The sequence below is a fragment of the Apostichopus japonicus genome, chromosome 14 (assembly GCF_037975245.1).
Source record: "Apostichopus japonicus isolate 1M-3 chromosome 14, ASM3797524v1, whole genome shotgun sequence".
In the NCBI taxonomy this organism is placed as follows: domain Eukaryota; kingdom Metazoa; phylum Echinodermata; class Holothuroidea; order Aspidochirotida; family Stichopodidae; genus Apostichopus; species Apostichopus japonicus.
In genome coordinates, this window is record NC_092574.1 from 17,865,034 (window position 1) to 17,882,256 (window position 17,223).

The 17,223-nt window shown below is 36.2% G+C and overlaps 1 protein-coding gene across 1 annotated transcript in view; it reads left to right on the forward strand.

Moving 5' to 3' along the window:
* The window catches only part of LOC139979403 (phosphatidylinositol-3,5-bisphosphate 3-phosphatase MTMR8-like), a 29,776-nt gene extending 13,584 nt beyond the window's left edge, over positions 1–16,192 (forward strand). The window contains exons 7-14 of the mRNA XM_071990165.1: positions 85–217; positions 440–549; positions 5,049–5,171; positions 6,549–6,799; positions 7,934–8,068; positions 8,699–8,825; positions 9,649–9,942; positions 10,964–16,192. Coding sequence (XP_071846266.1) covers positions 85–217; positions 440–549; positions 5,049–5,171; positions 6,549–6,799; positions 7,934–8,068; positions 8,699–8,825; positions 9,649–9,942; positions 10,964–11,230 — 1,440 coding nt within the window. The 3' untranslated portion in view covers positions 11,231–16,192. The remainder of the gene's footprint in view (positions 1–84; positions 218–439; positions 550–5,048; positions 5,172–6,548; positions 6,800–7,933; positions 8,069–8,698; positions 8,826–9,648; positions 9,943–10,963) is intronic.
* The last annotated feature ends 1,031 nt before the right edge of the window (positions 16,193–17,223 follow it).

A 17,223-nucleotide genomic window follows, 5' to 3' on the forward strand; every position in this document is an offset into this window, starting at 1 on the left:
CCAAATTATGCTATTTTATCAACCATGCATCGCATACAGCGCTAATGATTTTGTCGTTTTGTTTTCCATTTGTCGATTGACTAGATAAATGCCATGGTCAACAGGGCCTCAGGGAAAGGTTACGAGAACGAAGACTTCTACACAAACATCAAGTTTAAATTTATAGGAATTGAGAACATACATGTTATGAGAAACAGTCTACAGAAGCTCTTAGAAGGTGAGAAAGGATTCTAATATATCTTATACTTTAATAGATCAATTAATCGGATGACTCTAATTAAAACATTTTATCGAATAATTTTATCGGATGTCTCTGCTTCTTTGTAAGATTTAAGTGATTAATTTTATTGGATGCTTCCATTGCCGATGACAATTTTATGGACTCAATTTCCATAATTTTTGATTAGTTGTTTGACCTTTTTTTCCATTTCTGTTTTAGTATGTGAATTGAAGAATCCATCTATGGAAAACTTTCTGTCAGGGATTGACTCTAGTAATTGGTTAAGGCACATCAAGGCCGTTCTAGATACATCATACTTCATCGCCAAGGTGAGTTGTTCATTATTTATGTCTACACAGATATAACCTAAGTTATAGCCTCAATATGATTCCTTGCCTCTAACCTAGTATACTTTATCCCATAGCATTATAGTCTTCTCTGGATGTTTTCGAGCTGCTTAGTTAGACATTCCTCGAGGTTAACCCAGGGGTGTGTACCGCCCTGCTCTATCAGATCTATTAGCAGAAACAGACTACAGTCAGTCATTGAATTTTTATTGAAGTTAGTTTCACCACAGTGGACTGATTATTTCCAAGCCCACTTTTTTTACACTTTCTAAAATGTCCACGCAGTCAAAACTGGATGTTACTTTATACGTTTGTGCATCCGACACTAGATGCTACTCTATACGTCCACGCATCAAACACTGAAAGCTGCTCCTTTAAATGCTCAAAACTTTGAATGAAAAGTCTAAGCTATTTTCTAAAAATTCTAAAAAAGATTAATGCCTCCATCAAACAGTAGAGGAAAGTGAAAGTCCTGGTTCATGGAAAATCTTATTTGACCATGCCTTAAGGAAGTACGGGGGAGCAGCTTTCTATTTGAATGCAATGTTTGTAAATATGATATTAAGATATCTAATACGTTTATCCAGGGAAGAATGCAATGCTTGGTCTGAATACAACTTTCACTCTCCAGAAAAATAATGCTTACTCAAATCAGTGTATTCTCAATGATTCTGATATTAAGATTAACAATATATGTTATTTATTCTAAAACCTTGAAGCAGAAAAATGCATATTTTAGAAAGTGATTTTGTAGGTGTAATGGCAATGTAATGTACTATCTTACCTTCATCTTAAAATTTGACATCACCAATGCCTCTCCCTTCACATTTTACTGCGGTATTCTTTCTACCATCCCAAGTGATCAGAAAACGAACTCAGACCCAATTAATGAACGGAATGAAAATATGAAAAGACTCCTTGTTTTACCAAGGGCGCCTATAATTTTTACATGCAAAGTAAAAGCTCTTCCACGGAGGACTAAGTCAAGGTGGGAATGTTGTAGCAGTAACAACTATTGTTGGTCAGATATCTTTACCCTTCCTTTTGCAAGCAGTAAGGTTCTGTATCTTCAGTATGGAATTATACATCTATTAGGAACTAACTCTTTTCTGTACAAACCTAATTGCAGGCACTCCCCCTTATGCTCCTTCTGCAATGAAGAAAATGAAACATCAGAAACATTTTCTTTTGGTTTTGCTTCATTACTATTTTCATTTTTACTTTTATTACTATGATTTTGGAACAATGTTTTTCATTTAAGTGTCAAATTGGTTCTATTGGTTCTATATATTTAATATTTAGGTTTTTGTTACTATTTGTTTTTAGGTTTTACATTTATACAGCGCTTTGAGCAGCTTTGCTGATTATGCGCTATATAAATATTACTTATTATTATTATTATTATTAAATATCCCTTTGACCTAATAACTTGGAGTGTGTCCAAAAAAAACCCCCCAAAAACAGTACAGCAATGAATCTTATGTAACTTAATTTCATTTCATATTTTATTTTAAATTGATATGCTGTGTGCTTCACAGTCCATTGTGTAAAAGTACCTTGCACCATGTGGGAATGAACTGCAGTTTTACTTGTTGTTTAATGTGTGTGTGGATGGGTGGGGGAGGAGGTGGGGGAGGGGGGGATGAAGGATACGGGAGGTGACTCAACACCCTTCATACATAAAAGTTGATAAGTATAATTAAAGTATTGAAAAGACACCAAGATCCATTTCATGATGAAGCCTGACTTGAACTGTCTTTTAATAAACAGTCCCAGGTATAGTTTGATAAATCCTTAGACTGCTGCCATCGGATATTAACAGATCTGCTAGAGGTAATGTGAAAGAGGTACCAGCACCTGTAACTGTATACTAGTTAAATATGTTGTGTGAAATCTCACAGAAGATTGTAGGTGTGTCTGACACAGTCGGTGCAACGGATAGTCGTGGTATTAATTTATTCATTAATCTGTCAAAAAATAAGATGGTAACAATTATTCCATGTTGAAGTACATGGTCGGATAGCCACACAATATAACATCTCTTGTTATTTTATTAAGTCAGAGAGAATGCCCATGGCTTGTGAGCTGTAAAATTATTTACTTTTTGTTTTAAAATTTTTAGAAAGAGTACAGTAGATGTTAGCTACACTAGTGTTTGCTTTCACAATCTTAATATACTGAAATCAACAACTAAACAAGATACAACCAACTTGTGCAATTATGTATGAGTACTACAACAGCTTGTGTAAACTTAAAAGTAGAATCCCCCTCGTTAGGATATTAAGTACTTGACTCTAAGTACTGGTACTTATAGTCTTTCACTAGTATTTATAAATATGAGTTACATACTTTACTCTAGTAACGGTACTTATATTCTTGGGCTAGTATTTATATGAGTTACGTACTTGACTCTAAGTACTGGGACTTATATTCTTGGACTAGTATTTATATGAATTGAATTGAATTTATTTCTACATTCCATTCCATTATTTACATTTACATTTGAACATTTTTTACATTTACATTTTACATTTACATTTACATTTTGAACAATTTATGATGAATATAGATGGTATCAAATACATTAAACAGTAAATATAGAGTATTGAAATAATATATATGTGAGATGGAAGTAGAGGAACCAGAAATAAGTGGTTACTTTTCTGGTCTGGTCCCTTTATAACAAAGAAAGTGCAAAATACAACACCCACCCCACCAACCCCCGTCCCACCTCCCCCCCCCCAAAAAAAACCCAACAAAGTCAGAATCTTATAAAAAGAAAAAGAAGCATAAGAGAAAAAAAAAACAGGAAGTACAACTAAGATGGATTGCTATGCAGTAGGTATTGTTTTAGTTTTTGCTTAAAAGTATTGAGTGTTGGAGAAATTTTAATGACATGATTAAGAGAATTCCAGAAGGGTACACCTGTGCTACGAATTTGAGAATGGTTAAGACTAGTTCTAGAGTAAGGATGGTGTAGCATATTCATCGAACGAGTGTTATAAGTGTGATAGCTAGAATTGCAAGTATAAAAGTTATTAAAAGCTGGTGGGAGAAGACCATGATGAAATTTGTACATAAATATCCCTAGTTGGTACTTGTACAAATCATATAAAGTTAATGTATTGGAGTCTATAAAGAGAGGAGCAGTATGCGAGATGTAATGAGTCTGGTTTATATTGCGGATAACACGTTTCTGTAACTTAAATAAACTGTTAAGTAGAGTTGACTGTGTGTTGCCCCAGACAAGAAGACTATAGTTGAGATGGGGAAGCACAAGAGCATTATACAGGGTCAAAAGTGACTTCTTAGGTAAAAAATTCTTTAGTCTATTGATCACACCATTGGATTTAGAAAGCTTCTTGCTGACCTCGGAGATGTGTTGTTTCCAAGTCAACTTATCATCAATGGTTATCCCTAAAAAATTAGCATGAGGTGAAGCATCAACTTGATGCCCATCCAGTATAACATTAATGTTACTAGAGTCTTGGACCTTGTTATCAAAAATCAGTAATTTTGTTTTTAGAATATTAAGAGAAAGTTTATTTGTTCTGAGCCAGTCAGAAATGTTTGAGAAACCACTAGCAGCTTCAGCAAGAGTGTCACGTAAGTTCTTATTTTGTAGGAATACTGTGGTATCGTCAACAAACAAGATAAAAGTTGAGTTCACAGATGAATTATAAATATCATTGATATAGAGAATAAACAATAGGGGTCCTAGTATAGAACCCTGCGGTACACCAATATTACATAGGATACGATCTGAGTGGGAACTATTAAACTGTACATAATTACAACGATTATGGAGATAACTTTTAAACCAATTATGGGCGGTACCACGAACACCATAGGCAAACAATTTATTTAATAAGATACGATGATCAATGGTATCAAAAGCCTTAGAAAGATCAATGAATATGGCAGCAGTAGTGAGCCTATTGTCCAAACCTCTTGAAATTTTATCTATGAGACTTAAAGCAGCCATATAAGTAGAATGTTTATTGCGAAAACCATATTGATTTGTAAATAGGATTTTATGTTTTGTAATAAACTTATAAAGTCTATCGTATGCAAGACGTTCAATGATTTTAGAAATGACAGGTAACACAGATATTGGTCTGTAATTTGAGAAATGCTTCGGGTCCCCAGACTTAAAAATTGGAATTACCTTCGCAATTTTCAGCTCTGACGGAAAAACTCCATTTGAAAAAGACAAATTGATAATATGGGTTAGTGGTATTGAAATAATATCAGCTACATGCTTTAGAATTTCATTCGTAATATTATCATAACCTGGACTCTTGCCATTTTTTAATTTAGACATAGCTAATTTTACCTCCTCAACATTAGTTGGGAAAAACGCAAAAGAATTTGGAATATTACTATTAACATAACTTATGAGTCTTCCCATGTGGCCAAAAATTGCATTTTCCAAATAATTGTGATATGATATTAATGAACTGGATTGTATCTTTCCCCAGGTGGTTTCTGATGGTGTTAGCGTGCTGGTACATTGTTCAGATGGATGGGATCGCACAGCTCAGACCTGCTCACTGGCTAGTATGATGCTGGATCCATATTACAGAACCCTCAAAGGATTGGAGGTGAGGGGAAGACTCTTTATGTCTTTTAAATTAAGTTAATTCTTTTTGTATATTTTAGAGGGTCCCAAGTTTTTCTTACATCACCTTCCAGATGAGTGGACCGGTTGCAAATCTTTATGGCTACCAAAGATTGAATTACAAACCTTAATACAAAGCTGAAGTGGTCATATGTTGGTCGGGAAGTCTGGGGACATAAAATTGAAGTCGGCCTCCACATGGCGACTCCCAGAAGACGTAGCCATGTCTTTAGACAATACGTGTATATATAGTGGTGGAATTCTGAAGGTATTATCTCAGTATTTTGAAGGTTACTGGAAGTATGAACGATATTATTCATCAACAAAAAGACATTGAATGTGATATGACAGCGAGCTGTAAAATGATTATATCAAATGATCTGTGTTGCTTTATCTGTGAGTCTAGAATTAAATGTATGTGTGCAGTTGTAGATTCTCATTTTACATTCAAACTGTTTCTGAGCATGTAAGGTCCGAACAGGTCGTACTTAAAATTATTCAGTGCATGGTTTACAAATTTGAGAATCGTCGTAAAGATTGGGGGGACGTTACACAGAATTCAAGTTCGGGAATACTTGTGAAGATCACAGGAATGTGTCGTCCAGAGACAATTCCAGGGACACATTTTATCTGGGGACAGTACAGGAAATCCAGGGACTTCTCAGAAATGTGGGAAGTCTGGTCACCGTAACCCTTACGTAAAACTCATTATTGTAGGTAGAATCACTTTCAATGCGTTGCAAAATCTCCGCGACGATGTAAGTAAACATTTGTGATCATATAGCAGTTGCGCCTCAACACAAATCAAATCGTGATGCTGACACTCAAGTAATCCACTTTTTCATCTACAGATAAGTAGGAAAGGTTAACTCAATCGGAAAAGTATAAAGATTTTTTTCCCAAAAATGATGACTTTTAGTGAAAAACAATAGTGGCACTTTGAAATAGAATTTTTCATGTTTTCTCGATGTTGCTTTATTGTTAGCAAAGCAACGGTAGAAAATTCTCGTGACTGTCCCTCCGTAAGTGAAAGCAAAGTTCGTTGATAGGTTACTTAGCTTCCTGTACATTTAATGAGGACAAACTGTAATGAAAAGTGTAAATATGGCTTCTGTTTTCTGTTCTTTTCACATGTAAGACAAATTCCAGACTTGAAAATGTTTAGATGATTTTTCTTTTTCTAGGTCTTATATAACTATGTTGTACTACATTTTGGAAGTAAGTCACTAAGTATAAATTGATTTCATGAGCATGGTAAAGGGGTTTGTAACACTGAACACTACCACAAAACTCTAACACAAATGGAAGGAAAATCTTTGGATAAACATTTCACTCTTCTTCCTCTCCTCTCATATGATAGGTTTTAATCGAAAAGGAATGGCTCGCGTTTGGTCATAAGTTCATTCATCGGTGCGGACTCATCAACGTGGATCCACGAGAGGTTTCACCGATCTTTACACAATTCATCGACTGCGTGTGGCAGCTGACTCAACTCTACCCCTGTGCATTCCAGTTCAACGAACGCTTTCTTTTAGAACTCCACGACCATGTCTATTCTTGCCAGTTTGGGAACTTTCTAGGAAACTGTGAAAAAGACAGACTTGGCATGAAGTTAGTAGTTTTGAAAGGTTCCCTGTAGGTCAGGGTTTCCCTAACTTTATCCCCCTACGAACCCCCTGGGGATGTCAGAGTTGTCCATGAACCCCCAACCTTTCATGACACATATCTGAGTCATTATTATACTATAATATGCTTAACAGTGCTTCGTAAAAGATCAAGTTCATAGTGTAATATTGTAGAGGTTTGTCGATAGGTACGACTTTTGTACATTACTAATTATATGATATATCACATTTTAGTCCAACAAAAAGTACTCTAGTTTTGACTTTCAGAAACGTCTCACAAACCCCCTGGGATGGACTCATGCACCCCAGTTAGGGAACCCCTGCTGTAGGTCATCCAAGGGTACTCTGTTGTTATTTATGCAATTAAAAGAAAAATTTTTGATTGACTTATTTGATTTTATAAGGCGACGGATCCACGTTATCATTTAGGTGACAAGGTGATGAAGTCATCCAGAGATAAGCATATTTTAATGTTTAATATCTTGAAAACCAGATTAGCATATTACCAGCAGTAATCGTTTATTTCTCCTTGGACTATAACAATCCAAGAGTAAAAATTCTGCCCACAAGTCATCCTTTGAAAGAAAGACGAGGTACTTGAAAATATGAATCTGTTACTCCATCCTGTCCACCCAAAATGGCAACAGGACCAAAAAGATGGAATTAGATATTGCAAATTTGAAGCAATAGACTAACTTAATTAATATGAACTAATATTGGCAGTATTTTTATTAACAACACTGTTGATATACACCATGAAAATACTATGAATGGAAACAGAATTACAAAAAGTGAAAGGTTTCATCTCCTAGTAGCTGTAGGATATATCCCACTTTGACAAAATGGCAACTGTTTTCAAAATCATCATATCTCCCAAAGAAGTTGTCCATCTTAAGCATATAACAGCACATAATTCAGATCCCAATTTAATACTCTGTATATTCCAAATATTATTAAAACTCTGCTGCATTGTTATAAGTTTCTAAATAACTCACTATTAAAGCTAATAGTATATATGGTATGCAAATGTTTCATTAAAATAATATCTTGCTTTTGAAATATATAATCAAAAGTTTTTGTTCCTAATTAGCCAAACCTAAGTTTGTGTTCACCTTTACAGGTTACCAGAGAGAACATATTCACTGTGGTCTTTCATGAGGACAAGAATGACAGACTATATCAACCCGTTGTACCTGCCAAACCACACAATTACTAAAGGAGTTATACTGCCAGATTTTGATGCACAGAGAATCAAGTAAATATACACTCTATCACTGGACACTGGGGCAAAGATGTACATTTAGACCACTTATTTAACTTGTTATAAGTGGTTTTCAGAAATTTGAGAGGGCATGTTCACACTACAAGGTAGAAGATAAAACTTTCAAAAATCGTTTTACCTTTCATAATAACATGATCAACAAATTCATATTGGCAGAGTTGGTGGGGGGATGCGGGGAGGGGGGGAGGTTAAGGGAGTGTAACATGATTTTTATGTACAGTGAAAGGTTGTGCTGTATGAAATTGTGTTTTTTAGCTACTTAACTAAAATGTGGTTACTGTCATAAAAACAATGACTTTATTATAATTGTTAATAGACGAAGTTTGTTCATGGGAGGGTCATTCATGTACCTCTAACATTAATATTAACCTATAAAATAATGGTGGCGAAGGCCAAAAAAACAGTAACTACCACAGAGAAGGGTAGTCAATTTCATATTTGATAATAGACCCAGGAACTCAAAACCCATCTTTTACAGCAAGTAGTGTTTTTGACTTTCTTTCCACTTGAAATATTCACTGAGGCATTATAAGAACTGTAACAAACTTGTTAATCTTTAACATTTATATTTGTTCCAAATGCTGTTCTCCTTTTCCTTTGTAGGTTTTGGAGAGGCATGTACAATCGTTATGAGAATGGTGTCCACCCCAGGGAGCCGGTCAGTGAGGTTCTGTGTGCTGTGAAAGACCATACTGTTTCCTTGAAAGACAATATAGTGTTCCTGGAAACTGTGAGTATTATTAATCTGAGAATGTATTGAATTATTAAGACAGTTTGTCGGTATGGTTGAGAGGACCTAATATGGCGTGGTACTTACTCTGACACACTTCTGGAAATTCCATGATTTTTACCGTAGCGACGGAAACTAAACCCAACCCAAGAGTGTGCCAGCTTGCCTCGGGATGTTTTTCTCACAAAATTGAAGTGAAAGGGCAATGGAAAGTTTGAAAAGTGAAGTCAAATCCATTATATTTTGATAGACCTTTGTTATTGTAATTATAAAACTGGTATAACTAATAAAGGATAGTATTTGCAAATGACTTGTGGTCACTCGAGTGAATTTCAAAAACATTCAACTCATTCAAGAAGACCTGCACCATAAAAGGCATCGAAACTGTGCCAACATCAGCGAAGATATTCCTAAAGAAATTGCCGGCGATGAGGGGCGCCAGTCAGAAGCCACGGTACCCTTGCAAACCCTGTAACCAGGGGTCACGCCCCAGGTTCATTTGATACAACCCCAGAAAGATTTCAAGAAACTATCTTCGTTGCCGCTTTCGATTTGTTCAAATAGCTTGCCGATCTTTCATGTTCACGTTCTGGATGATACATACTGTAGCCTGCTATGTAGAATTCCAATCTGTGCAAAACTGTTGTTTTTTAATAATTGGTACTTTTTTTATTAACTTTTCCAAATGGTCAATATTCTGACCACTGTGCTACAGTTAGCCATTGATTCCTATCTTTGCACTGATTATCTGTGAGATGAATACACTAACAATTTATGATGTCCTGGACTGAAACATAATGTTCCTTCGTTTGATTCCTTACAGAAACTAGCCACATTAAAAAGGATACTAGGTAAAGCCGAAACCCCTCCAGCCGACGAATCAGACTCCCCCTCTAACTCGCTGGAAAACCACGAAAATGACCTAGAATCGAGAGACAAGCTAAAGCTTGACCGTAAGAGCAAGAGACGGCCGATATTGATCAAAGACGATAGTTTCGATATCATATCGTCCACATTGCTCACAGATGCGGCTGATTCCGTCGCGGTGGACTGGATGAGCTTCCGCAACATCAAGCAGTGCGTTTGTGATTATCCATTTGAACATTTTAGCAGGAAGGTAAGGAAATGATAAGAGTTCTTCTCTCTTGATCTTCATCTAATCTGTGAGGAGGAAGATTAGTGTCGAATCTAGCAAACATTAACACCATATTGTTTTGTACGGCATGTTAATAATTGACATAGACTTAGTTTCTGTTCTTCTGTAGTGTTCCATGAGCAGTGACACTAGAAAGGATAAATGTTAACAGAGATGTACTGTTCTTTTACCCGGGGGTAAACGCACTGTAGGTTTGTAAGTGTTGAATCTAGCAAGCATTTACATTCCTACCATTTTGCATAACATGTACACTGTAGGTTGAATCTAGCAAGCATTTACATTCCTACCATTTTGCATAACATGTACACTGTAGGTTGAATCTAGCAAGCATTTACATTCCTACCATTTTGCATAACATGTACACTGTAGGTTGACTCTAGCAAGCATTTACATTCCTACCATTTTGCATAACATGTCAATTATTGACATATACTTAGTGTCTGTTCTTCTTTAGTGTTTAATGAATAATGACACCGGAGAGGATAATTGTTGAAGCTAGAAAACATTTACATTCCTACAATTTTGCATACCATGTCAATTATTGATATAGACTTAGTTTCTGTTCGTCTTTAGTGTTGCATAAATAATGACAACGGAGAGGATAAATGTTGAAGCTAGCAAGCAAGTACTTGTGAAAGTCAACCGTTATGGGAAGTTTTTGCACCTGCAAAACCAATTGAGCAACGCAGTGAAAAATATATGCTCTCTATGTTAACCACTTTTTTGATTTCATGTTTCTTTCTAATCCAGTTTGAGCATGACTTATTGCTTTTGTCCTACTTTTACACACATGGAAAGGGATTGGATCTTGTTGGCAGTGCGCTTATAGTGACATAACATTTACATTAAATTAAAAGCACAGATAGCTGTCTAGAACTTCATCAAACTGCATATTATCATCTCTCAAAACCATCTCTGCTGTTTCTTCTTGCCTGTATAATTTTACAGTGTTTTCTTGTTTTGGTGACTTTTCTCTATTCAGTATCACTGTTGGAGGTGCGGTGTGGTGTATTGTATCCGGTGCATCGACAAGCAGACTCCTCTACCCGGTCACGATTCACAACGGCCGGTACCAGTATGCAAAGGCTGTTACAAGATACTGAAGGCAGGGTCCTCAGAACCCGCTACTCCCAGTCGCTCGCCATCCAAAGACCCTCCCCTCAATATACTCAACTCCAGAATGGGGGAGGTATCGCCAACTCAGCTAGCTCATTCTATCCAGGATTTAGAAGTCCAATTAGCAGAGTGATATATATGTAAATGTATATATATATACATATATATATATATATATATATATAATTGAAAACGTAATGAGTTGGAAAATCCAGAACAGTGAAAAAACTTCCAGCCTCCACCGGGATTCGAACCCTGGCCTCCCACTTTATATGCGGACACCCTAACCACTAGGCTATGGACGCTGATTATATATATATATATATATATATGCATATATAAGTTCTATAATATGCATATTCATATAGTGTAGGTGAATATGTACAGAGGGCGATATCTATATCAGCACAAGTCGAATGATTCTTAAAATGTCTTTTTCAAAGGTTTGGTCCATCATCGACCCCTGCAATTTTTATATTCGTAAATTCTTGGGAGCAAACGGTGTATTCATTTTTCATCTTGTGCGATGTTAGATGCATATTTATGATATAATGCTGTGCATATTCATGGCAATAGATATAATGTGCAACAGCCAACAGTTGGGACTATTTCCTAATGCTAATACCAATTCTATACTGTCCTGCCCATAATGTACGTCATAGCACTCGGATTGACAGTATAAAACAACTCCTAACCTCTTGTCTAATAGAAACATGATATTTATACTGCTAATTACTGCCAATAGGAGTGCTTTGAACCAGGACATGAAAGTAGAGTATAGAAAGAAAAAAATGTGTCCCAACTGTGTGATGTGAGCGCCTTTTTGTTAATATCAGGAAATTGTTTGTCTTCTTTGGAAAATGAAAGAATAATATCTATCGTCATGACACAAAGTCGAAGAAGATAGTAAAATATTCAAGCTAATGTGTTCATGTTGAAACAAATATAAATAATAATTAAAATTTCATCGTGAAAGTTTTCGGACAATTTGTGGGCCTGTATAAATGCTTCAGTCGTCTGTCGAAGTCGGTTTTTGGTTATCTTCAATTTGGGGAACAGAAGAAAGTCTTTTTTTTAATTTCTCTCACCATTGGTATGCACATGAACATTGACTGTTTTTGTAGTTTGTTAGATTAGATGTCACAACAGTGCAGAGGTCATTTACTGCTGCAAACTTACAAAACCGATGGAGATTCTTTGAATGAAAATACTAGACTACTGTATAGAAGCACAAAGAGCATTATTTGTTGTGGTCACTTGTTGAGTGAATCTCTGTGGAATGTGTTACCACATCAGCTACTTCAAAAAAAAAGAATCATAATTTGTCATTTTCTAGCTGGGTTTAATCAGGTCTAAGATATTTTTCTTAAGCAGTATACCTTTCTTGTTTATTTCACTTAAACTGTCAGTATTTTGTAGTTTTCATTGAGAGATGCATAAGGTAATAGAGATGTTGGCATATCAATGGCAAAGTGTTCTCAGGGTATAGTTTGTGAAGATGTGAATTGAGGTTTAAGGGCAGGCTAGGAGATTTCTGACATTGAATTGACTGACAGGTTGTACGTATCATTGATGTTGGGCGTACAGGTAGAGAATTGTATACCATAAAAATTTGGAGAGGCCAGTTCAACATTCCTTTAGAACCAAGTGTGGGAAAGATTTGTTGTTGTTGATGATCACCAAACAGATTTTCTTGTCACTTTTTAACAGAACACCTTTCAAGTAAGTAAGAGATACTAACAGTTGCTTCAAAATTTAGTCAAAAATAGCTTCAATATGTGATTCCTGTTTCTTCCTCTCATCCAAGAACTTCAAAACAAATACTTAAATCTCAAAGCTCTTCCTGTAAATCTATGAACTCTAGCAACTATAATGGAGAGCAGGGATATTTAAATGGGCATTTTCAAGTCAGTTGTGATCCCTGTGAGTACTGTAGGAAATAGACTTTAAAGGAAAAGAACAAGCGCTCAAATTTGCATTTTGGTTCTACGTTTTTGACAGAGTACAAGGGCTTGAAAGATTATAAATTAAGCTATTAACTTTAAGGAGCACTGTTAACAGAACAAATGGTATTGTCGACCGTCAACCCTACCTCCCACCCATCCCCCCCCCCAGTGCCATCAGGGTTATTTGAAAGGTAACTAAATTAATTTAGGTAAAATTAAGTCTACAGATTTGTCTATAAGCATTATTGGACTGTTCCTGTTTGATGGGTTTGTATGTTTTGTTTGTTTAAAAGCCCACCAGCCCTTTGATTCAGGGTAGATGGGTGTGTCTACTCTTTGTAGCAGTCTGTGTGACTAATATGCAAATGAGTGATGCATGACATCACCGCCTGTGATGTTACAAATGCAAAGAAATGCCAGCCAATCGGTGGTTAACCAGAATCTACAGGTAATTCTCCATCAGATTACAGACTATTTTGTGTTCCTTTAGATTTGAAGTTTCACTCAGTTTTCTTTCATTTCATCTCTTGGTAATATTCCAAGCTTTAAAATTATTTATATATGTTTGATAAAACCTGTGGATCTTTCATCTAAGAAAGATCAAAATATCCCTCTTACCCCAAACATTTTGTTAATCTATGGAGGAAGAATAAAATTTGCCTGTTTATTTCATTGACAAGTTACAGTTGCCTGCCCGTCTGGGTGATGTCACGATTTGTCGGGTTTTTCTTGATGGTTTGGTGGTGTACGGTAGCTTTGCTTGTTCCCTAACTTTGCGTACTGTGTTTTACGTGTGTACTGTAGCTGCGTAGACAGATGTCACTGTAGTTGCCGTGTTGGTAAATTTAAAATGTAACCTCATTGCAGTTGAGTCAGCTCAAGGTAATTATGGTAAAATCAGGTCGTCGAAGGGCCAAACTAAACTACAGAACAAAATCAATGATGTCGTCATTATCTTTGACCTTTGAAAGAATGTTTGTTCGCTTAACATTGCAATGTTACCATTTACTATTCTGCTGGTCTTTTAACATATATTTAGCTCAAAACTCAAAAGTACCAAGGTTTTATAGAATACACTTTGCATCCTATTGAGATGCCTGTTGCAATATTTTATAAGTACTTACTCTTTACTTCACTTTAATACTCTAAATGAAGTGTCATTAATGTGATTTTAATACCCTCATTGAAGTGTCATTAATGTTATTTTAATTCCCTTAATGAAGTATCATTAAGGTTATTTTAATACGCTCAATGAAGTGTCATTAAATTTATTTTAATATCCTTAATGAAGTGTCATTAATGTCATTTTCATACCCTCATTGAAGTGTCATTAATGTTATTTTAATACCCTCAATGAAGTGTAATTAATGTTATTTTAATACCATTAATGAAGTGTAATTAATGCTAATTTACTACCCTCAATGAGATGTCATTAAGTTAAACTGTTGTTGTCTCTGTTGAAATTAGTTTAAAAGGGGGAAACTAATACAGTGTCAATGGTGTTCATATGTTTATAGTGGTAGGATAGTATTCTCTATAAAAGCTTTCCCTTACAATTCCTGTGGCACACTGCAAGATTCCTAGAGCATTCTAGTGATAGACCAATAACTCAGAGATATGTTAATGAAGTAACCACATTATTATTTGATGGAAACGGGAGAGGGGAATGTGGGAGGGGGGGGCAGTTGGGGAGCTGGGGAGTGGATAGTGGCGCAGATAGTCTCAGGTTACCAACAGGACCCTATATTCATATGCCCATTTGCAAATGTTCTTAAGTTTGAGGGCAAGAAAAGTCCATTCTCAGCTCCCTCTTATTCCAGTTATAGTCCCATGTCAGCTATTACAATAAGACTATTTGCCCGAAGCTGGAAATCTTGTGTGTCTAATGGAAGGTTAGTAACAACTTTAGTATAAGCATTTATACTGATGGATTGAAAAACACAACAAAATTGTAGGATATGTTGGGGTATTGGATTCCAACTCTGTTGCCAGTTGCTGGTTACAATTTAATGTTAAAACAAACCTGCTTTATGATTGTCATGCGTAAATTTGGTAACGATGGATCTTGACTGACAGCGGTTAATCCTATGAAGGTACTTTAAAATTGAGAAGTCAAAGAGTTTACTAAGCTGATTCAAGCCCCTCCCACCACTTACCCATAGGACTGCCCTCCCACCACTTACCCATAGGACTGCCCTCCCACCACTTACCCGTAGGACTGCCCTCCCACCACTTACCCATAGGACTGCCCTCCCACCACTTACCCGTAGGACTGCCCTCCCACCACTTACCCATAGGACTGCCCTCCCACCACTTACCCATAGGACTGCCCTCCCACCACTTACCCATAGGACTGCCCTCCCACCACTTACCCATAGGACTGCCCTCCCACCACTTACCCATAGGACTGCCCTCCCACCACCGACCCATTGTCACTAACCTACAGTCACTAACCTACAGGACATCCGTGTTATGATGTTGTTTTCAAAGATGTTTGTATGAAAGTGACATTTTTGATCAGAGCATGTTGAGAGACTTAATTTATTTTCCTTTAACAATTTTGTTTAAGTTTTGAAAGGTGTAATAATCATCAAATAAGTTTTTGTATTATTATTATTATGAGCCCAAATAGTGGCTTTGAATTATTGTGCAATTACATGTAAGAAGTAGTTTTAGTATACTGCTAAGAGTAAGTACAGAGGGATTTTGATGACTATCGAAATGAAAAAATTATAAAACCCATCTCATGTCGATGAAAAAAAGCTTTCGTGAATAAAGCGTGTCAGACAGGCCAAAAGCGCTTTACGGAAAAATACCTTCACAATATGGCGATGTTATAGCTATGGTGGTAAGGAACCTTCTTTGGGGGTGTTAAATCCTTTGGGAATAATGGTTTTCTTAACAATAACATAAAATAGTTGGTATTTTGTGATAACCTTTTTTTTTTCCATTTTCTTTTTTGAAAGATGACCTTTTTTTTGCAAGAGTTTTCTTGTTCTTTGTCTTCGTAGTAACTCAATAGTTGGGTCTGAGGGTATATTTAGTGATAATTGTTAATACATTTCTCTCAGAAATTTTCCAAGTGTATATGAACTTAATTTATGCTTGCTACAAATTAATAAAGAGAAATTAGAATTGAAAGAACCTTATTCTGAAATGTTTGTCTTCTCTCAGAGACTGATTTGTACACACCTTGTTATTGCATGATAGTTCTATACATCCAACAGTGTCTTAGAAAATGCAAAAACGGCTGCCCATAGTTACCCTCAAGTCAACTGTGGACCAGGCTCAGGCCAATTTGCACAGTAAGTAGCTGTGGATCCTGGAGAAACCTTAATTTTACTTCTGCTCAGGACTAAACTTGCCTGCTTCCTTCTAAGCATTTCCTACCAAATTTCATGATTTCAACAATTCACAATTAACTTACAGCCCTTGCTGTAAGAGATATTTATTCTCAATTATTTGTAATGACTGATAGATTTTGGCAGAGGTTGAGTGGCAATCAAGCTTCCTGAACAGTGATATACACAGGATTTTAACGACAAAAAGTTTTTTCACCTCAAAAAAAAGTAAGACCGAAAAACTTTTACGACGAACAAAGGTTTAAAATCTTTTGTTGTCCCTAAAAGTTTTTCGCTTTTCTATTGTTCCTCTGAAGTTGCAAACTGAGCGAAAAAAAATGTCATAAGAGGGCGCAAAGGCGATAAATGTGTATCTTTTCTGGTAGTTCGCGACACGCTGATTACGATTCTGAAGTTTATTTTGGAATTGGCTACCAAAAGGAGGTACTTTTTTAACTTTGCAAGACAAAACACCTATTTTTGGCGCAAATAATTATAACATAGACAAAAAGCCTTTCCCGGTCAGATAATAACACGAAATTGGTGTATAACAAAGACAAGATTGTCTTCTACTCCACGTCTAATTTAAATGTCGATGGGTGTTTCAGAGAGGACAAGAGAGGGGGCTGAAAAGAGGGGGTTTTCCAAATTGTGCACTTAAAAAGAACACGTATTTTTATCTTGTACTTTGGGACCACGTATCTCCCGAACGGAAGCAGATATGGACCTGGGAGTTGCAGATTTGGGCTCCTGATGTGGGGGGGGGGGATACAAAAATAACAACTACCCACATTAATAAAGACAAAGAAGGGGCCAGAAGCAAATGAAGGATTTCATTA